Source organism: Sinocyclocheilus rhinocerous, unplaced genomic scaffold (assembly GCF_001515625.1).
Source record: "Sinocyclocheilus rhinocerous isolate Xijiao unplaced genomic scaffold, SAMN03320098_v1.1 scaffold1744, whole genome shotgun sequence".
In the NCBI taxonomy this organism is placed as follows: Eukaryota; Metazoa; Chordata; class Actinopteri; order Cypriniformes; family Cyprinidae; genus Sinocyclocheilus; species Sinocyclocheilus rhinocerous.
Genome location: NW_015638946.1, coordinates 89,939 through 112,170, shown reverse-complemented (window position 1 = coordinate 112,170; position 22,232 = coordinate 89,939). Strand labels below are relative to the sequence as shown.

Genomic DNA, 22,232 nt, shown 5'->3' with positions numbered 1-22,232 from the left:
ATCGGCAATGAATCGCCTGCGATTTTGAACGCGATTTTGTGTAGCTTGTCAGTGAACTACAGCTCTGTGTAGTAAATGCCGCTCCATCTGAACGCACGTGCTGGAGATTTACTATTAATCACAGGAGCGGCTTTACTGACGAGATGCGCATGAAAATCGCATTCGATTTTTTGCACAGCCCTAGCTCCATCACTACCTGTCCCCTATATGAAGCCTACTGTTTCCCTTTTTGTATTCAAATCTCAAGTCAGTGCAGTGATTCGCTTATTCCCTTAATGGTGATTGATTGGTGTTGTGTCACAGCTTGTTGTGCAGCTTTGTTATTATGGCGCTTACAGCTGCACACTGTTAAAAAAAATCTGTAAAATTTACGGTAAAAAAACTGGCAGCTGTGGTTATGGTAGCAACATTTGAGGTTTTATGGATTTAACTTAAATTTACATTTAAAAACCATAATTTGTAACTGATATGATGTTAATATACCAACTTATGGAAGTAATTAAATCTGTTTTGTACCTTTTTAATACACTGATAACCACCAAAAGCAGGGAGTGAGAAAGTCACACGATGAATCCAACCTCATCACAAAATGTTTTTAAATACTAACATATACAGAAGGTACACAGTGTCATTCACACAAACACTAAACACCATCATGGTAACACACATGAAACTGAAATAATCCAATAAACATTAATTTAACAACATTAGATGAAACATACAACCCTAATGTGCACAACTGATAAGAAAAACTAAGAAGAAACAGTTATTTCAATGGAAAAACATCAAATGTGAAATGTAACAAGGAATTCTGGGAATGTCAATTTACGATTATTCACTGTAAATTTGACATTCTTTTTCACTTCCAAAAATTGCATACTGCCCTAAAATTACATGCAATGTCCAATACAGTTGTTCACCGTATATAGTAGGGGAACTTACCGTTAACCAGGTTTTTATTATAGAATTTCTACAGTCTTTTACTGTTATAATCAGTATTTTTTTTTCAGTGATTTACTGGTCTTTCTGTGTGTGTTAGTCCCATTATCTAGCTGTTTTGAACCTCTGCCACTATAGTCATCAGTCAATCTGAAATCGGACCTTCTTAACCAATGTCCACACTGCTTTTACACTGCATCACAGCTTTCAGTTAGTTAGCAGCTCAGCGCTAAAACTAGTCCGAATTTCATTATCAAAGAAGAAACTCAACATCATAGCTCTAAAATCAGTCAGAATCAAAGTGCCAAGACCAGACGATGTTACTGCTTTGAAATGTGGCTTTTGAAATCCACTCTGAAACCAGTTGGCACAACAGTTCTAAACTAGGGCAAACCAGGCAATATCACAGCTTTAAACACAATCTCCGGCACAGTCAAAAGCGGCCAATAGGTCAACTATAAACCAGGCTTGATCATGACTTTGAAAGCATTCTGTATCACTCTGTGTGTAGTATCACTCAGAGACCAAACACTTTGAAGCCCAGATCAAATAGAGAGCTGTAATTCTAAAAATAATTTCTTTTGGAATTTCAGAACTTTTTGGGGGGAATTTTTTAGATTCCAAGGCTTGCTATTTAAACCTTTCCTGACAACCAACACACTTTTTCTCTCTCTTGCTGTCGTTACTACAGAATGTTCTTTATTGTAGCACAAAGAGTGACAGTATATGCACTATATCCTTTGTCTCTTTTATTCCCTTCCCAATATCCAAAGTATTTCTTTCACTTTAAGCTTCAAGTGTGGTTGTCACGCACTTACCCTCAGACTTCTTTCTCTTTCTGTTCTAGACGTCAGGTTTACCATATCTCTCCAGGGCTGGTTGAGAAAGGATGACAGAAAGAGATTGAAAGACAGAGGGTGGGGGCGGAAGGGAAAGGCTATGTTTCTCTATAAAAGAGAAAGAAAAGGGAAGAGGGTGCCTCTGGGGAGTGGGACAGCACCTGGCTCCAGTGTAGGGCTGTTGATGGGCTCCTATGAGAAAGGAAAAGAGGAGAAGAGACGAGAAGGGAGGAGGGGAACAGAGGAGAAGTAAATTGTTCTTCCAGGACAGGAAGAGTGAAGGGACCTGCTGGTGGCTGCTCTGTCACCTCCTATATCAAGCGGTGAATAAACTCATTTTTTAAACTCATTTAAATAAGTAGGCCTGAGTATGTTAATTACAAAAAATTAATATAAAAAAGAGGTATTTTATGTTCACAGATGCTGCACTTATTTGATCAAAAGTAAAAATAGTAATATTGTGAAATATTATTAAAATGTAAAACAACGGTTTTCTATTGAATATATTTTAAAATGTAATGCATTCCTTCAAAAATCATTCTAATATGCTGATTTGGTGCTCAAGAAACATTTCTTATTATCACTTAAAAGCAGCTGTTTAAGTGAAGTTTTAGAGCAGAATTTGACGGGGGGATGCCTAGAGTGAGCGGAGGCCGGAGGCCTAGAGTGAGCAGAGGCCAGGGGCTAGAGTGAGCGGAGGTCGGCTTGAGTGAGCGGCGGCCGGTGGGCTTGAGAATGGCGCGGCCGGTGGATTCGACGAAGGAGCGTCCGGCGGGCTTGCGGCAACCACATGTGATGACCCCGGGCTGGACTCCGCTTCACCACGGTGAAAGCCGATCCTGCGATCCACAGCGCGAAGTTAATGTATTTCCTCAGCGACCAGCACGGATCAGCTCTAGGAATGACGAAGCGGATATCGTCCTCTTTTGGAAGACCAAACAAAGTAGTTTCGCTTTCACAACGAAACACAGCGTCTTCACGACATGGCGGCAGCAACAATACTACAGTGAGAATAAAAGTTACGCCTTCTTTCTTTGCGTGAACATTTGGGCGGCGTTATGCAAATCTTCCCACATCGTGACGTAGACATGTGGGGGCGTGTTAGAACGAGCTGTTTTAGGTAGGCGTGGTTGACTCTTAACTTTTATAAAGAATATCTCTTTGGATTTGAGACTTTAGTCTTTGCAACTTTACAGATCTTCTTTATGCACCAAGAGCTTGTAACACTCCAAAGAGAAAGGAAAAATTGAAATCGCAACATATGACCACTTTAAAAAACGTCAAGGCCAACTGTAGTCTGATTAGATGTAGTCTGTTAGTCCGACTTCGCAAAAAAATGGATTGGCAAAGTTTAATTTGGACTAAAGCATTTAGATCACATTTTATAAAGACTTTATGTAAATACACTGACTGTCCACTGAGGTTTATGAATGAGTCTGTATCCAGGAATAGCAGCACATGCACTAAATCGAAGTTGAGATAACCTGTAATGAGATGGGAAACTTGAAAGGCAGGTCTGAGGTAACTGGACTTTCCTCTCAAGTTACTCTTGGTTAGTACACATGCAACGCTGGCTTGTAGTACAAACAGAAAGCATTGCAGTCATGTCAGTTGTAGGTGATTTAAATGGTTTGCCCGTGTTTTTATGTGTTTTTCCATTTAACTATGTGTAATGCAAGTGTGTATGTGTGTAAAAATAGTGCTTAGGTATGTGTGGCATGGGGGTGTGCTAAGGGCAAGGATGGCGCCTGGCTAGGTGCGTCAGAGAAATAGAAAGTGTGTGTGTTGTGCATTAAAGCACGTCTGTCCGGATGTGCTCTACAGATCAAAGTGCATAGTGGGAATGTGTGGACTGAGTTGCCAGGATTATCAGCTGAGAATTGGGCTGTGTTTTCTAAATTTCCTTAAACACACACCCACACACACACACACACACACACACTCCACAAGCAGCAGAGCTCAGGACAGTGTTGTTCCAACCTCCTCAAAACCCTTATTTATTCAGCTGCTCTGACACATTTATGTTTCTTCTGTACTTCAAAGGGTATGATTGAGATTCTTGATCTGTTATATGTAAATAAACATTTACTGGTATATATATACTGAACATGCATAAATAAAATCCTCAAATCAAATTGTCACAGTTTCCACAAAATGTTAGGATCATGTGACACTGAAGACTGGAGTAATGGCTGCTAAAAATTCAGCTTAGCCATCACAGGAATAAACTAAACTACATTTTAAACTTTAAAATAGAATATTTTATAACATTTCATAATATTACTTAAGTAATAAAGTGAAAACTATGGTGAGTATAAAAGACGTAAAAAAAAAACTAAAAATCTTACAGATCCTATATTTCTTTGATAAATTTTATAATTTGTTAGCTCATCACATTAAGATACAATAATAAGAAAAAATCACAAAAGCTCCTTTTTTGTCACCATGTTTAATTCATGTTTTTATCACTGTCTATCTGTGTTTTGAGTACTTATTAAATGGTAATATTGAAGGATTTGGTAAATCTCTTACTTGATGTTTCCACAAATCTCTAGCTCTCTGTTACTCTGGTCTTTAAAGTCCTTCAGAGAGGAACAGGCTGGAGTTTCAAACAATGTTTGAAAAGTCTTTTCTCTGTATTTTTGGGGCAGTTTAGTTATTCCTTTACTCTGCCTTTAAAGAGAAAAGGAAGAGGGGAAATAGGGAGAGGGTAAAGGAGGGATCACCTAAGGGGAAGAGAGAGTAGAACAAACGGGGAGCGCTGCTTCATTTTCAAGGCTTCAAAGCGCTCTCTCACTCCGCAGCTTTCATGCTTTAAAGGTGTCTCTAGTAAATGAGAGCATAGCCTCACCAGTACTGTATGTTTGCTTCATTTTATCTCAATAAGTGTCCTGTTGTTGCCTGCAAAGTGATAAGATTGATGCTTTTATCTCTCAGTAACTATTCTGGAAACAACCTCTTTCAGTTGAATGTGTCAGTGATACTGATACAGGATGTGTGTGAAGTATGGCCAAGTATGGTGACCCATACTCAGAATTTGTGCTCTGCATTTAACCCATCCAAGTACACACTCACACACAGCAGTGGGCAGCCATATTACTGCGGCGCCCGGGGAGCATTCACTCCCCTCACGACAATCCCTGCCGGACCTGAGACTCGAGCCTGCAACCTTTGGGTTACAAGTCTGACTCTCTAACCATTAGGCCACGACTGCCCCCTGGATGTTGTGTTAGTCTAGTTGTGTTCTTCCTTAAAGGGGTCATATTACACAAAATAATGATCTTTAAAATAGCATCATATGACCCTTTAAGTCTGAAGTCCTACCCCAACGTCTTGTTTCATTAGGAATAACTGCTCTTGTTAAGCCATTTCATGGTTTTTGATACACAGAAATACAAGATCAAACAGACTTGATAAACACAATCATGTTCACATCCAGTTTAATAAATCTGCATTTTGTTAAGCTTTTTGTATTTACATTAGTGGATATGATATCTGCATCTTTATAGAGACAGAGAGTGTGTATGTGAATGCATGAGAGGCTAGAGTGCATGTGTGTGTGTTTTACTATGGACAGTAAGTGTGTGGTGACATCAGCGTAGAGCGCTTTGATGTGGATGAGGTAATGTGTGAGGAAATGTTTGCAATGTTAATCTCATCTGAGAAATTACTAAGGAGCCTCTACAGATACTAAGGAGCCTCTACAGACACTGACACAAGCAGCTGCCCACACACACACTTTAATAATTTCTTTATGTCCACCTTAAAAAAAAGAGCATAAACCATACAGACACATGTGTAAGGTTACAATCTAATCACCAGTATCAAGGATACCAGACACAACACCTTCTCCAAACACTGCGACTGCCAAAATGGAGCTGATATTGAGCAGTATTTTGCTAATCGCTTGATTGCTTGGCCATACTCAACATCTATAAACCCCACACAAGTTAACTGTTCACATGGACACACTATAATACACACATACACATACTTTACACAGTTAACGTGTATGTGCATACACGTATGTACTTTATTTGACTTAACATAATAAATTATGTTGTCTATGATTTGTCTCTTACAACTGATTTGATCTATTAAGCCGAAAGTATACTTCAGTTTAAATGTGAACACTTAGCATGTGTATGGCTGACGCATAGGCCTAGTCTTGCAAAGTATACTGCATTTAACAGCCTACAGAAACACAGGTGTTTATTAAGGATGCACCGAATGTTCGGCAACCGAAATTAAGCGAAAAGACCGAATAAATTGTAAATAAAAGAAGTCTCTTCTCAGCAAGGCTGCTTTTAATTGTACAGTAAAAAATACATGCCTAATTCAAGAAGGGGGTCTGATGGCCAAAAAATATTATTTTACTAACATTAATTTTAAGCTAAATTGTGCTTTGTTGGTATAGTGTCAGCTAGAATGTTAAAAATGTTCAGTGTTAAATATTTTTAAATTGTTGTTTTGTAATAGATTTTTTCTTTCTTTGAAAAGCAAGACAAAACAGTAAAAAGCACATTTTGGCTATTTAATTTATGCAATGGCGAACCCCCCCCCCCACGAAAAACCGTATTTGGCCTTCGGCCCAGTGTTTCATTTTGTTCAGTTTCGGCCAAGAATTTTCATTTCGGTGCATCCCTAGTGTTTATCGCATAGATGCTAAAAAGTTTCATCCTTGTCCAGTGTGTTCTATGTTTCTTCAGACGTTATAAGTGACAAAAATGTATTTATACCCTCTAAACTAGAGTTTTGAGTATCTCTTAAAGTGCCCCTATTATGCTATATTTAAGGTTCCTAATGTTGTTTTGGGAGTCTTCTACAATAGGTTTACATGCATGCATGGTCAAAAAATGCTTCCGTTTTCTCCGAATATACATTTAATATCACCTCGTTTTTCAACGATTCTCAAACGATTAGTTTGTAGCAGTTCTAAGATTCAGTCTCTCTAAACCCCTCCTTTCCGTGAGCCTGCTCCGTTCTGACAACAGTCTGTTGTGATTGCGTACAGCGCATGTCGGAAATGATATCCTCATTGCTATAGTTACATATTTTGAACACTCTATAGAAAATATAAACATCTATTATTTATCATACTTACAGGTTGTGATTCATTGGAGCCAGCTGGTCCAAATAAACTGGTTACTGAGCCTTGAACCTTATCCTGCGTTGAACTCCCCGAGATTCGAGAAGCAGTCGTCAGTAAAATGGCTTGTTTGAGTCGGCTCAAATAGCCTTGTGGGCTGCGTGCTGACATATCGTGCTGTTGCTCTATGAGCATCCTGAGTTTGAATCCTGCCTTGAGGACCTTTCCCGATCCCGTCCCCCTCTCTCTCCCACTTCGCTTCCTGTCCCTTCTACACTGGCCTATCAAAATGCAAAAAATAAATCTTAAAAAAAAAGAAGACATGTTTGAGAGTGGGTTAAGATGTTTGTGGCCGGTCAACATAGAATGCAAATGTGTTACCCCGTGATGGCTAGTGGGATTCAAATTACTAACGACTCGTTTAGGCTGTTCAGAGTAGATTCTTTCTTTTGAGAGACAATAACTTTATTCACCGTGAACTTTTGGCTTTGCAACTTTGCAGATCATTTGCATTCACATTACACATTGCATGAAAGGCAATATTCGAAATGGCATAATAGAGGCACTTTAACCATCTCACACAAATGCTCATCAATGCAGGCATCTATTGTTTTTGCTTCTCCAATAACCAGCACTTTTTTTTGGTGTAAATAGTCCCTCTCTCTCTCTTTCTCTAATCTGTCCCTATTTTCTGTTGTGGCTGTTTGATGAGAGGAGTATATTGAGACTAAAGTGATGTTTTCCGTCCTAGATAAAGACATCAGTGATGCATAAAATGCTAAACGTCTAATAATGCTCTAATTCTTCTATTATCTTTGCCTTCAGGCAAACTAACCATCTGAGCAGACACACAGATACACAAGCTCATTCACAGCCTTTATGTTGCTCAGCTTGACTTGATTTAGAAACCTGTGATTCAGTAAATTAGCAGCATGTGTTTGGATTCTGGATGTGTGGAATGAGCTTTTTGTGCCAGGGACGGGTATACGATAATCAGAACTCGTAACTTTAAAATGCTTGAAACATTGAATCAAGGGCTATTTTACACACAATCACTAACAGTCCATCTTCTGCCAATCTCTCTGCACTGTTCTCTACACCAGTCCAGCCATTATGTTTTTTTTTTTTTTAGATTTTTACAGTTTGAGCTCACTAACTGATTGTTCCACTGACTTTCAGCCATAAGCGGCATCATATACCTAATCGTTCAAAGCAAATCGAAGTTGATGTGCATGACCGTGTCTGTCAGCAGGTGAGCATTTACAGAGCCTCCGACTCAACTTCCTGCTGAGTTAATGGCCCAGCTGACTCTTTTATGGGTTCAGTGGGATCTCATGGCTTTGGCATTGACCATTGAGCTTATTCTCACCTCCAGATCGTGCTGAAGAACTGATCAGCCATATTGTTTGCAACCTAACATGCACAAATCCATCACAAACGCTGTGTCACTGACCACTTTCCTGGCATTCGCTTAAACGTGAATAAATAATAAAATAAGAAATAAGAATGTAAATCTTTTTCTCTGTAAAGCTGACAAGCGCTCCCGGCGCACATGAGCATATACTTTCTACGGCAAGCCCCGAAGGGACAAATACACATCACACGCATTCACAGGGTGAAGTCGCTTCATGAATTGCATCCTAATACATTTGTCTTCATTTGCACGGTGCTTCTTTCTTCACATTGATAAGCTGCCAAAATGGGGTGTTGCAATACATGACAGGGAATCCGAGAGGAATCTCAGAGAGAGTTGTTTAATTTGTTACCTTTCTTCCTGTCTTTTTCAGTGAGTGTGACAGAACCACAACATTTCAGTAACAGCAGTGAGAGACATTGGTTTATTTGACACTGGTTTATATTTCTCATGACTTTTTCTTCTGTGGAAGGAAGAGTGTTTTTGCCCATACATTCAAAGTCAGTGGGGTCCAAAACAATATATACTTTCAATGTATGGACCAAAAAAACGTTTTAATAAGGCAGAAGAAAGTGACAGGTGTAGAAAAACATGAAGGTGAGGGTACTGGGGGGAGTGTAGGGAGTCATTTTTGGATCGGCCCTGTAGCTAGCGAGGACCAGTTTTGACGCAGGGGTGCTGTGTGTACATTAATGAGGAAAAAAATTAACTTAAATGATTTTAGCAAATGGCTGCAATATAACAAAGAGTGAAAAATTTAAGGGGGTCTGAATACTTTCCGTAGCCACTGTACATCCCCTCTCCTGAGATCCTGCACATGTAACCGTATACGCTTAAGCAAGATAACAGACATGCAAGATTAAACAGGAATTCAGTTGCGAGTCTTTTTCTGTCTACGGTCGTGACTATATGTTCGTAGTTGATTGTCTCGCTGGTGAAATATGGCACCTGTAGGTGTATGTGTCTTTGTGAAGGCTTAAATTGTCTTAAAAATGGAGTGGTTCTAGTTGGCTGCGGTTCACAGTGCTGAAACCCTCCATCTTTCATTCCCTGTTTTAATATGATTAGGACTGTGGTCTGCGAGTGTGAAATCCGAAGGTGACAGAGAAGGAGTGAGAAGGCGACAGAGAGAGACGACAGTCTTAATTAGGTTTTCCCGGGTTTGATGACATTCCAAGGCTGTGGCCTAGTGAAGGCTTGGCGACTGATCGTGTCTGTGTGTTTTATGTGTGTGTGCGTGTGTGTGTGTCTGGCCCGTGATCATGCAGAACTGTCATCAGCTGCGTAAATTGTCCATCAGCCCTTGTGGCGTGGCGAGCAGACAGAAAATACAGACACTGAGTTGTGTGGGACTTTCCACAACACACACACACAAACACACACTCCCTTACCCACATACATTCAAACGTACAGATACAGATACGCACGTACCCTAATGACAAAATGAACAAGGCCACATTCATATGTGTAGGCTAATTTAATTTAGACACACATCCTCGTACTTAACCTGGTTGAGAAATCCCCCTGTCTTTCTCTTTGCATGTTTCGCTGTGCATTTTTTTTTCATAGTGCTTACATATTAATGAGCGGTTGACCCTTATACATACTTACAGACACGTCACTTGGCAATGCGTTTGAATGTGTTTCCAGGTTTAAACTGGCAAGAACCAAAATCTAATCTGTGCTCTTGCATTCTGCACACAAATCATTATCTTCAAGACGTGGTTATTTGTTAAAAACAGCTAGACCAAGCGTCTCCAACTCATGGTGTGCACTGTACTAAAGCCAGGTGGTGTTTTCTGTCGTTGAGTAATTGAACAGTTTAAACAGAAAGTAGTTAAATTATGTATTTATTTAGTTATATTTCCTCCAGAACTGCTGCTTGTTTATTTATTTATTTATTTAATGAGCACTAATTCATCCAGAACTGGCATTTATTTACACATTTTTAGATCAATGGGAGGTGATAGTCCTATCAGAAAAGTTATTATGTTTTAGACCTGTAATAAGCCATTTGGAAAAGTATGTAGCTTATATTAGACTATATGGTATAACATTACAGGCCAAACTTAAGTGAAAATTTATTTACAGGCTAGTTTAAGGATAAACTATTAACATCTGAGAAGTTGTATGATACTGTTTGTCCTGCGGTACAGTAGTTGGAGACCCCTAATCTAGACAGGCACCACAGACTTGGACAAAAGGACACATCTTTAAAATGGGCTTTATAATGAAAAGAGTTGTTTAGAAAAGCTTTAACTCCATAGCATTAGGCATATGCATACTCGGTGCACACAAGATAATGATCCGGCTCCTAGATAAATCAGATTAGTCCATTGTTTTTAAATGCTTTTAAAAGTATTTTCATCACAGTGGCACAATATGGAAGTCTGTCTACCACTTAGACCAACAAAAAGCATCCTTTGTGAAAAGTCCTTAATCTGTGTCTCTTTCCTGCTCTTAGTTTGTTTTTAATTCACTCTTGTATTTGTCCTTTCATATTGAAAGATCCATTTAGGCTACTTCCACTGATCACAGGGCCAACAAAAACATAGCACTGGAGTGCTTGATGTATGTGTTTATGTGTTTTGGCAAATCAGTAATGTTGCACTGGGTTCTGTGGGCATCCATTTGTAGTAAAGTACTCAAACTTCTCTTCTTTCCTGTTTTGGCTTGTGTTAAAACAGAAAGATCTGGTTGGATTTCCACAGAGTGTGAAACATGGTGTCTGGGAAAGAGTTTCTGGTTGCTGGCACAGATTGAGTGAAGCCCTTGTTTATGTTTCACAGGCCTTTTCATGATGCTGCTGAGGCAAAAGACCCACAGCAGAAATTGTTCCATCAGTTATAAACATTTATACACGCAAGCCAGTAACAAATATGGGCATGAATGTGTTCATACCAGGAGTTAGTCACAGGACGCAAGTTCTCTCAGATGTGTTTTATTCTGTGTTTAAAATGTCGCTCACAAGACTTCATCTGTGAAATTCGAAGATCATGCTTTTAATCAAAGCCCCCATCCTTCTCTCTTACTCTTTGCACGCAAACTCTGTCCCATTTTTTTCTTAGCGCTATAAATGACACTTGACCTGAAGCACATGGTCACCCTCACACACGCTGAGTGTGTACAGATCCCTCTTCAGCCTCTCATTACACCGCTGAAGAGAGATCAGCCTCTATTGATTACACTCTCCACAGCCAATTAGCCTCTGATGTTATCTGGAAAGTATACAAAAACATGCAATTTAAAAAAAGAAGGACCGTCTCAGAAGTCAAGGTCACTGCAATGCAGTTTCTCTGTGTGTTATGTAGTTTATGTTGCTTAGCACTCCTGTTTGGAACGTGGCTGGATTTCATTAGTAAAAGGTAACATGGACATTTACCATAAATAGGCTTATATAAAATAGTCTTATATATTTGAATTAATTTAATATTTTTATGTAATGTATATTAGTATTTTATTTTATTCAGTTTAGTATTTATTTAGTATTTATTTATTTAGTTTCTGATTTTTTTTTTAATACATTGTGAGACATTCGTGGGTTTGTGAAAGGCAATATTTAACTAAAAATGTTTATTATTATTGTTAGGGCTGTGTGAAACATTTTCACATATATTGCACTGTGGTGGAGCAAAGATGCAAGAAAAGGGGGTGGGTGGGACTCTATAGAGCTTTTTAAGAGTGACTGAGAGGGGCGGACAGACGCCACAGTGATTGTGCTAAACGCCACTTAGAGGTGAAGTTCAGGGATTAGTGAAATTCTCACAGCCCTCAATGTCCTGCGCAACAACACATAGCCACGTATCCACGCTCTCAAACACAGCACACTCATTTGAAAGGGCCAAGTAGTGCGTTAGCCAAAACTTGACCTTGAATGATAGAGAGAACAAAAAATAAATAAATAAAAGAAGAAGAATTTCTGCTGACCGATTCTCATTTCAACCAACTGAGAAGAACTCGTATTTAAAATGCAGCCCATCCATCATCCAGACAACGCATAATTAGTGTGTTCCCCTCACATGCTGTCGGCTAACCTCTTGAGCATTATGGTGAACGTGTGTGTTTGTGTGCGCAGCTTTGTGTCTCTAGCGGCCAGTGTATGGCTCGAGGCACTACAGCAAGACATTTAGTGCGCCTGTCTAATGTGGATGAAGACAAAACAGCTCCTCATTGGCAGAAGCAGCATGTACACACACGCAGCTGCAGAGCTTCAGCGGAGGCTGTACGGTCAGTCTTTGGGCCAGAGAAATGAATTGTTAGTATGCAGACAGCTGGAGTGTTGAAATTAGACAAAGGTAGCAGGTGTGTTGAGACAATAGTCTTCTTCTAGACTCTATAATGTCATTCATCTAGTCTTTGGAGATGTTCACACCCATTGTGAGGTGCTCAAGTAGGGGAAGCAAGTTTCAACCCAGCCTGCATTGTATTCTCATCAAATTCACCCTTTTCACTGTAATTTCCTGTCATTATAATACAAATTGCACAAAAATGCATTTTTTTGTCTAAAATACTGTCATTGCTTGTCTGAGAAGTGTCATGTTATCTTCTTACAGTCTTTTTCTTTTAAAGAAGCCTAACTCTCTTTTCCACTGTCTCTGCAGGACCTGTTGGATGAAGGTTATGCTGAAGGTATCAGTGACGAACGTTATCGTTTAGAAGGTAAATTATCTCACTATATCCCCTGAGCAACTGATGTTCTCTTGCATGTAGCTCCTGATCTCTCCTCTGCTTAGTATCATTATGTCTTCTGTTAAATCATTTGCACAATGTTGACAGTATGATTTGTTTCTTGTAATTTTTATTGAGTCATTTGACTGTAAATTGAAGGTCGTAATTTGCTAATTAAACTCATAGTAGCATTTTAAAAGATTTATTGTCAAAAATCAGATAAGGTTTTTAAGCTGATATTCCATCTCCTGTTGTTGTAATGAAAGCATCTGCTTGGGGATCAAGATTCTTATCTAGGTTTTAGGCAAAAGAAAATCTAATCATTTGACTGTGAATTGAAGGTCATAATCGAGAGGCAGCAACAGGTCAGATTCCTGTACAAACAACGTTTACAGGCAGCTTATACGTGCTTGAAAGTGGTCCGCTCATACCTGTGTGGATCAAAGGTCAGTCAAGGAGAGATATGATTGGCTAGGTGTTTGTGGTGTTATTGTTGCCTCATAGTCAGGAGTTAAATTGTACCGTGGCTGGTAACTCTGGAATTCGATATGGCACCCTTTTTTTAATGGATCTGTAAAAATGTAAAACAAAGATTTTTTTTTGTCATCATTTATGTACACATACAGAGGTCATATGGGAGTGTTTTTAAATTCATGGAGAAAGATATCTTGATAGCAATACAGTTGAGTCTAGACAGCTTTTTCATTTTAATGGGAGCAATGTAGTTTTGTAGTTTCCCCCAAACCTGCTGGATTCGTCATCAGGATGTCATAATTTGCTAATTAAGCTCATAGCAGCATGTTAAAAGATTGTTTAGGCAAAACCCTACTTTTGGAGGCAAGGATGTGAAGTTTTGACCAAGGAACTTGAAAAGATTAGATTACTTGTTGTTACAGTTATACTGCACTTTAGCCTGTACCAAGCATCCACACTGAGGAAACACACTAGGCTTTAGCTATTAACCAGTCACCACACAGTTTTCTCTGAACTCCAGGTGAACCTTTAGATTCAAAGCCACCTTTTGGACACTGCCAAGCTGCCCTCTGTGTTGTATAGCGCGGTTTTTAAGCTCCGTCATCGGAGCTCTGTAGTGGGTTTGGCTGTCTCATCACTCGGTGGGGAAGGACTTTGACTATTGCTGTGAGAGTTAGCACTTCCTTTGTGTGTATGGTGTGTGTGTGTATAGTTTCTTTGTGACCATTTGTTAGTCCTCTAGATAAACAGCTCCTGTATATTGTGAGCTGGCTGGCAAGCAGGCTTTGGCCCTGGAGCTCAGCATTGCCTTTGAGTTTCTGGTCCTGATCAAAAGCCCTGATCTGACGCTGTTTCCCTCCAAAAATCCTGTAAAAGCTCCCTGGGACGACTGCTCTCATCCTCTGGTGCTTTTCTTTTCTTTTTTCATCCTCCCTTGCCTCTCGCTGCAGAGGGACAAGACAGGTCCTCTTTGATCTGAGCGGATCAGCGGAGGAGAAGTGAATGAGAGAGAGAGAAGACAGAGAGAGATACTGTTGTGTCTGCCTATCCTTTTGGCTCGTACAACAAACACTGTTTCAGATTTGACTTTGCTTAATTAATTAGAGATTCTGTTTTACAGACGGACTGATCCTGGGCCAAAAGGTTTGAGAATGGAACTTCAAAGCACAGGGATTTGGGGCAGGGGGGAGGATTTAGCCTGCAGGACCCAGCCTGGTGCTGAGCCGTGTCCTCACTGAGCTGCGTTAGATCTGCTCTCGTTTAAAACATCTCCATCTTATTACCCACAATACACAAAGAGACAAACTGCCTCTGAAATTTGGGTATTGAGTTCAGGATTAATCCTGACAGGCATTCTCTACATCAGAACGGGCCGCTGTTAGACTTCATCTTTCTCGGCGACTCGCTTTAAATTTGCTTGTGATTTCAGACATAGACACAAATCGGATATCGAGGATGTTTGTGAAGCCTGGCCTTCCCTTACCAAAAAGTAGTATATATAGTTTATTTTAGTAAGTATACTTAAGTAAAGTTCAAGTATATTTTTAAGTATACTTTATGTAGTAAGACATGAGCTACGTGTGTGCCACATGTCCATCATTGCTTTCCAAGACTCTAACAAAGTGTGTAGAGGAACATGTACTTCTGAGATTAATATTCAGCGTGACTGCAAATTTTGGCTGAAGGTTTATATCCCATTCTATGAGACTTTATGAGTGTTTTCAGTGTAATATGACTGCAATAGCAGAGATGACATGGCTACATTCAAAAATAGCTAGGTGCTTCCTAGGCATTCTCATTTAACACTTTCCCTTCTCTCATCTGTCTATTTTAGTTCATATATGCTCATAAAGCTGCATTTCAATATTTAGAAGTGAATAACACTTCTGAACAATGTTCAAAATGAGTAACAGTCACATGAGATGAAGACAAAAAAATATATACAATAATAGCATTTCTTAAGTATGACATTTCTTAAAATTTTTTTAAGCATTTGACACCATTATGTGAATGTGTGTCCCCCTGCAGTGGCCCTGCCCCCTGAGAAGACCGACAGCTGTAGTGCGGAAGAGAGAATGCAGGATACTGAAGCCTCTGCCACTGTCGGCCCACACAAACAATTACAGTTTGAGGTCAGTATAAAACAAACAAACATATTTAGTTGGCTTTTTAAAAAAAATAATACGTTTTTTCTGCTAGGATTAAAGCATTAAAAGTAAATTGATTAAAAGTCACAATAAAGACATAATGATACAAAAGATTTCTATTTCAAATACATTTCTATTCTATTGAAATTTCTATTAATCAAAGAATTCTGAAAAACAGGCATCTTAGTTTCCATAAAAATTATGCTGCACAACTATTTTCAATTGATAATGATCAGAAATGTTACTTGAGCACCAAATAAGCATATTAGAATGATTTCTAAAGGATCATTTGACACATTTGCTGCTGGAATTTCAGCTTTGCTATCACAAGAACAAATTACATTTTAAAATGAATGAAAATAGAGAAAAGAGTTATTTTAAATGTAAGATTTCACTGTTTTACTATATTTTCATCAAATAAATGCAGCTCTGGTGAGCATTAGAGACTTCTTTTTAACTATTTTCAATTGATAGTGATCAGAAATGTTACTTGAGCACCAAATAAGCATATTAGAATGATTTCTAAAGGATCATTTGACACATTTGCTGCTGGAATTTCAGCTTTGCTATCACAAGAACAAATTACATTTTAAAATGAATGAAAATAGAGAAAAGAGTTATTTTAAATGTAAGATTTAACTGTTTTACTATATTTTCGATCAAATAAATGCAGCTCTGGTGAGCATTAGAGACTTCTTTTAAAAAAAATCAGCAAAATCATGGTAACCCAAAATTTATGACCAGTCTTTTAAATGTGTTACTGAAACCGTGATTATCCATTGTTGTTTATTAATCAGGAGTTGGAGTGCGCCGTATCAGTTGAAGAAGATAACAGGCAGGAGTGGACTTTCACCCTCTACGACTTCGATAACAATGGCAAGGTCACAAGAGAGGTAAGACTGAATGAGACATCTGTGCATTAGGGACAGTGACTGATATCTTTTGTCATGGGAAAGCCCAGCAACAGAGATAGCACTAACAGGGCATACTAAATGTCTTTTTTCTTCCGCCGTACCACACAGTTCCTGTTTTCCTCAGCTTCATAGTTGCTTTGCATTTACATTTCATTTCTTCCCTCCCTGAGGCTAAGGAGACTCTGATTAACACATTATTATGTACATGTCCGTGTATGAATTATGAATAATGCATGTATCTTATCATATATCACGTACAGGCTTGCACAGCATATAAAAGACTAATGGACTGTCTCGTGTCAGTGAAGATCTCTTAATTTCATGTTATTTTCCCCTCTCTATCTCTCCACGTCCAGGACATCACCAGTCTACTGCACACCATATATGAGGTGGTGGACGCGTCAGTGAATCACTCCCCCAGCAGCAGTAAGACCCTCAGGGTGAAGCTCTCTGTTGCTCCAGACTCCAGCCAGAAATGGAGGAACTGCACCCAGACCAACACAGGTACATAGAGAGAGTTTGCTCAGAACAACAGAAAATGAGTTGAGGGATATCAGGGAGAGTTCACTCAAAAATGCAGTTGTCATCATTTACTCACCGTCATGTTGTTCCATACCTGTATAACTTTATTTCGTCCATGGAACACAAGAGGGAGTTATCAGAATGTTGACGCTGCTCTTTTCCACACAGTTATAATTAATGGTAACTGGATCAATCAAATCATGTTTTTGTTTTTTTAAATTGACAGTCTCAGTTTCATTAGACAAGTACATCCTTGACATTTTGTTAAATACCAAATTTTGTGTTAAATACCACATTTTGTGTTCAATTATAAGAGAAAAAAACCATAAAAACAAGGACATGAGGGCAAGTAGAAGATGACAGAATTTTCGGGAGATCAATTCTAAGTTCTTGTTATGCTGTCTCCTACACTATTGCCCTCCTCCTTTTCCCTGTCTTCCATGTCATTGCATCTCTTGTAAGATGAGTTCATAGTCAAAGGCAGAAGGCGAGAGAAAGAAAAAACCCAAACCTCTGCAGCTCTGAGCTTTTGGATTCCTTTTGGAAAGTGCTATCTTATCCCTCTTTGCTCAGTCTTTTGCTGTTTGAAAAATAAATAAATCCACATTTAGCCACTTTCTAACTGTGTTACTTGGTAAAAAACAATGTGAAGGAGAACAGAAAGTACTCTGAAGAAACAGAAGTGTTTCTGTTTGTTTAGTGCTGTCATTTGGGCTATTTATACCCGTCATGTATTTGAAAGAGAAGAGCCTTTGAACAGCAGCTGTCTTCATGCAAATTCACAAGTGTGTGTTTTTTAGATTTATATGAGGCCTGAGGTTCAAAATAGAATAAATGAAGCATTGTTGTTTTTTCTTCTTTTATGAACCTTCAAAGTAAATAGAAAGCAGGGAACAAAGGTTTCTTTCTTATTTTGGTTGGTCTTTAAAGCTGCTTCAGTATATGTGCGCGTGTGTGATGCTGTGCAACTCAACGCCATTCTCTTTGATAAAGACCCCCTCTTCTCTCTCTCTCTCTCTTTCTCTCTCTCTCACTCACTCTGTCTCCAACAGACACTCCCCATCCCAAGCATAAGGGAGAAAAGTGCATTGAGGACTCCAAGACTTCAGAGAAAAAGTCAAGAACCTTTCTTAGGTACTTATGATGTGGTCTGTTTATGTAGCTTAATTTCATATGTAAATCAGTTTCACACATTAGTGTCTGTAACTGTTAGATAAAACTACAATATATAAACTTTGGAAGAACATGTCACAGAATATTTAAAGAAATTATCATTTAACGGACAATGATTGGTTCAAGCCCGCTTTGTGTACACAACCTCAGAGCAATGTACTTGCAGTCATGACAATATGATGCTGTTGTATTAGGCGTTACCATGCTGATCACCACAACCAGCAAGGTTGCCAGCGGCACTGTGTGGATGAGAACTTGGAGAGAAGAAACCATTACCTTGACCTGGCTGGCATTGAAAACTACACATCCCGCTTTGGAACAGGTACAATCTTAATTGCAAAAAGTAAATGGAGCCAACAGAGTTTTCTTATTGGCTCCACACCTGGTGATTAAATCTGTCTCGTGTGATCCAGTCACAACCAATCCGCCCAAAAACATTGATGTGTCACATGCATCAGTAACATCTTACTGTAAGATAGAAGAAGATAAGAAGTGCTTTTCTTTTTCATAAGACAGGATTTATTAGTCAATGTTCATTTTTGCATATACATTTTCAAAAATTTAAATTGTATAACATTAGTTTGTGTTTTATGAACGAACATGAATTGTTAATAAATAAAAGTATATTTACACATTTTGCAGGTTTTATAAATATGAATGATTATTTTTTTCTTAAAGAACCAGAAAAGTCTAAAACCCCCAGCTCAATGGATAAATGCCATTGACTCCAAATTAGATTTAAGTGATCAGGTCATAAAAGTGTTTTGGACCACTTGGTACGTCTGTATTTAGTGCTGACCCGTTTATGATAACATGCACCTGAACATATATAATTTTCAAGAGATCATAAAATGACTTGACACTTAAAGGGATAGTTCAGCCAAAAATGAAAATTCTGTCATTAATTACTCACCCTCATGTCATTCCTTAATGACCCTCCATAGACAGCAACGCAACTACCATATTCCAGGCCCAGAAAGGTAGTAAAGACATCAATAAAATAGTTCATGTGACATCAGTGGTTCAATCGTAATTTTATGAAGCTAAGAGAATATTTTTTGTGCACAGAGAAAACTAAAATAATAACTTTGACGCAGAACCTGGATGTGCTGCATCTTGTTTGCAAGAAGAGGAATTCACACAAGCATCAGTTCTTTCATGAACGTGCAGTGAAGACTGACATGGAAGAGAAGAAATTATTGAATAAAGTCATTATTTTTGTTTTCTTTGCACACAAAAAGTATTCCTGTAGCTTCATAAAATTACGGTTGAACCACTGATGTCACATGGACTATTTTAACGATGTCCTTACTACCTTTCTGGGCCTTGAATGTGGTAGTTGTGTTGCTGGGTCAGAAAGCTCTCGGATTTCATCAAAAATATCTTAATTTGTGTTCTGAAGATGTTACCCCTTTAACAATATTTTTTTGGTAAAGGCACAATTATTTATATACTAATAAAACATATTTATAATAATAACCCTTAAAACAAATTATTTTGTGCTTCCTCTAGCAGCTCCTGCCACAGAACCAGCAAAACCCAACCATACAACACGTTCATCCAACCAGACACGCTCACGTTCTCAGGAACCAGAGAATGGCCACGTGTACTCCGCTCATCATCGGCGCTCACAGCCCATCTCCACAGACCCTCCTGCCATCCTCTCCCGGCACACACACGCACTCCGTTCCCCCAAAACGCACCGTACGCCGCCCACACAGGCCTCTGCTGGTCGGGTGATAAGAAGAGGAGCGCCCCCTCCCCCAGCGATCCCCATCCAGACCCCTCCGCACCAAAGCTCAGGCCCGTACCGACGACACAAGCAGAGGCCTAAAGAAGGCCTGCACTTTCGGGCTCTTGGGCCGACTGTGAAGTCTGGCCCAGTCGTGGAGAAAGAGCATGTGAGGGATCTGCCCAGTCTGGTGCTATATGAAGGAGGACTAGCTCAGGTGGTCCAGCGACACGAGCATCATCATCATCATGAACATCATCATCACTACCATCACTTCTATCAGTCCTGAAGAGTAAAACAGATGGGCTACATAAAGGATCTAAATAAGAATAACAATGAGGAACGTAACAATTGAATGATCTTAAATATTCTTGCATGGCCACATTGAGGCTGAGAAGGACACAAAGCATCATGTTCATGCCAAAGTGGCAGACAATATGTACGCATTTGTATATATAAGTGTGTGTGTGTGTGAGAGAGGTTGTGTGGGTCGGTTTGAATGTGTGCTGATGTATTCAGTCCTGTCTTTGGCAGCAGGAGAGGTTTACTTACTACGTAAGGGCTCTATCTTTCCCTTTTCTCTTCTTTTTTCTCTCTATCACTCTGTCTGCCTCCTTTGTTTTTCTCTCTCTCTCTCTTAATTCTTATCTGATTGGTCTATTTGGTTGAAAAGGTGGTCAGCCCTGTTAAATGAAGAATTTTGAGTTGTCAAACCACTTTTGAAGGAATACAATTCCTTGGTTTTGTAACTTACATTTTGTGTATGCGTGTGTGCGCACAATCTGCGCATCTATGTGTGCCTAAGGTGTCTTTTTTACACTTATCCTTTTTTTGTTTTTTTTTTCCACTGAAGACCACTTGAAAAGCACTTCTTGTGCCATTGCATTCGAGACACTTTATCTATGAAGAGCTTCTCTCTCCGAAACAACAGATCTGAATCAACACCTTTAAAAATGCAATACAGGACACGTGTACATAAAAGAGCCAGTAAAGACACTCAAACCGTCAAAAAGGACTTTGTTGAAGGACAGTATGAGAACTACACTCTACCAATCTACATGAAGAAAACAGAGCATCATAATCAGCTGCTACCTCTAGTATTATTATGATTATCGGTATTATTGACAATTTTTTATTCAGATTTAATGTTTTATTTGTCTGTCTGTTGTAATATGCCAACAATCTGCAGTCATGTCAAGATGTATTGGATTTAAATCCATTGTAAGCTTTATTACTGAAACATTTCTATTAATATGTTTTTTTGTTTTGTTTTGTTTTGTTTTTGGTGTTTTCCTGTCCCTGTAACTTTAAGCTAATTGCATTCTAAGACCACTAGGCATCAGAGTTTATAGTGTAATTATGTGTATCAGACAATATGGAATCTTAAAAATAATCTTCTGATGATTGTAGAATAATGTTTTGAAGCTTGTTAAAAAATAATTTATTTGAAACATATTCCTGTCAGGTTTATGGCAAGTCAAAATGGGTCTAATCAAATGATTGGAAAACATTGAATATATTACACCTGATATTATTGTATCTTTTGCTTGTTTAGTTGTGGTTTCAACTTTTCCTTATTAGTTCAGTCAATTCAGATAATTCAAGTTGTAAAGTGTAGAGGAATCTGTGCTGCCAAGGAAAAATAGTATTTTTATTTCTCAGGTTCATTTCACGTTTGAGTCATTGATTTGACAAGACGATGTTATTGGTTTTGAAGGGAGCTGTGAACCACAGCTTTTTTTTTGTACAGAATCACCATTTAGAGTTTTTAATTTCTTTCAGAATCCAAGAATATGTTCTCAAACTGAATTAGGATCTTTTAGACAGTATGGCAGTGCCTTTAGCTCGGTATTGGCAGAAGTGAGTTAGGTAGCGAGAAAACAAGTCTGGTAGGAGTTCATCTGTTCCCATGCAGCAGTTTAAAACAGCATTTAAATAGTACATTATGAATCTATTTTAGGTTTGATGTATCCCAAGTCACCTAGAGGGAGTGAGTGAGTGTGTATGGCAGCTGCCTCATTCCTCAGGGGCAGGATGACAGTATCGCCGCCTAGAAGTCTCCAGTCCTCCCATAACTCACCAATACCCCACTGACAGAGAGTTAATGAGTGCATGTGCATCTGAAACCAGCACTACGGAAGATTATGAAACACAACAGCCTTCAATCAGACTCGGCAAAGCAGGTGTGTGTTGAAGATCACAGCAGGTGTTTTAATACTCCACGTTTGTGCGATATAATTGTTCTCATCTCTCTTTTTTGATGATTTTATACAGAGGGAAAAAAAACTTGTATTGAAAGTTATAAACATGTGCACTTGTTC

The 22,232-nt window shown here is 38.9% G+C and overlaps 1 protein-coding gene across 2 annotated transcripts in view; it reads left to right on the top strand.

Annotated features, from left to right (window-relative positions):
* LOC107750231 (protein naked cuticle homolog 1) overlaps positions 1-21,452 on the top strand; it is a 27,963-nt gene extending 6,511 nt beyond the window's left edge. The window contains exons 4-10 of one of the 2 annotated variants that reach the window (XM_016565519.1): positions 12,883-12,940; positions 15,452-15,555; positions 16,368-16,463; positions 16,841-16,988; positions 18,059-18,140; positions 18,374-18,501; positions 19,695-21,452. In XM_016565519.1, coding sequence (XP_016421005.1) covers positions 12,883-12,940; positions 15,452-15,555; positions 16,368-16,463; positions 16,841-16,988; positions 18,059-18,140; positions 18,374-18,501; positions 19,695-20,200 — 1,122 coding nt within the window. In that variant the 3' untranslated portion in view covers positions 20,201-21,452. Of the gene's footprint in view, positions 1-12,882; positions 12,941-15,451; positions 15,556-16,367; positions 16,464-16,840; positions 16,989-18,058; positions 18,141-18,373; positions 18,502-19,691 lie in introns of both variants that reach the window. The other variant, XM_016565518.1, reaches the window with a different exon arrangement.
* The last annotated feature ends 780 nt before the right edge of the window (positions 21,453-22,232 follow it).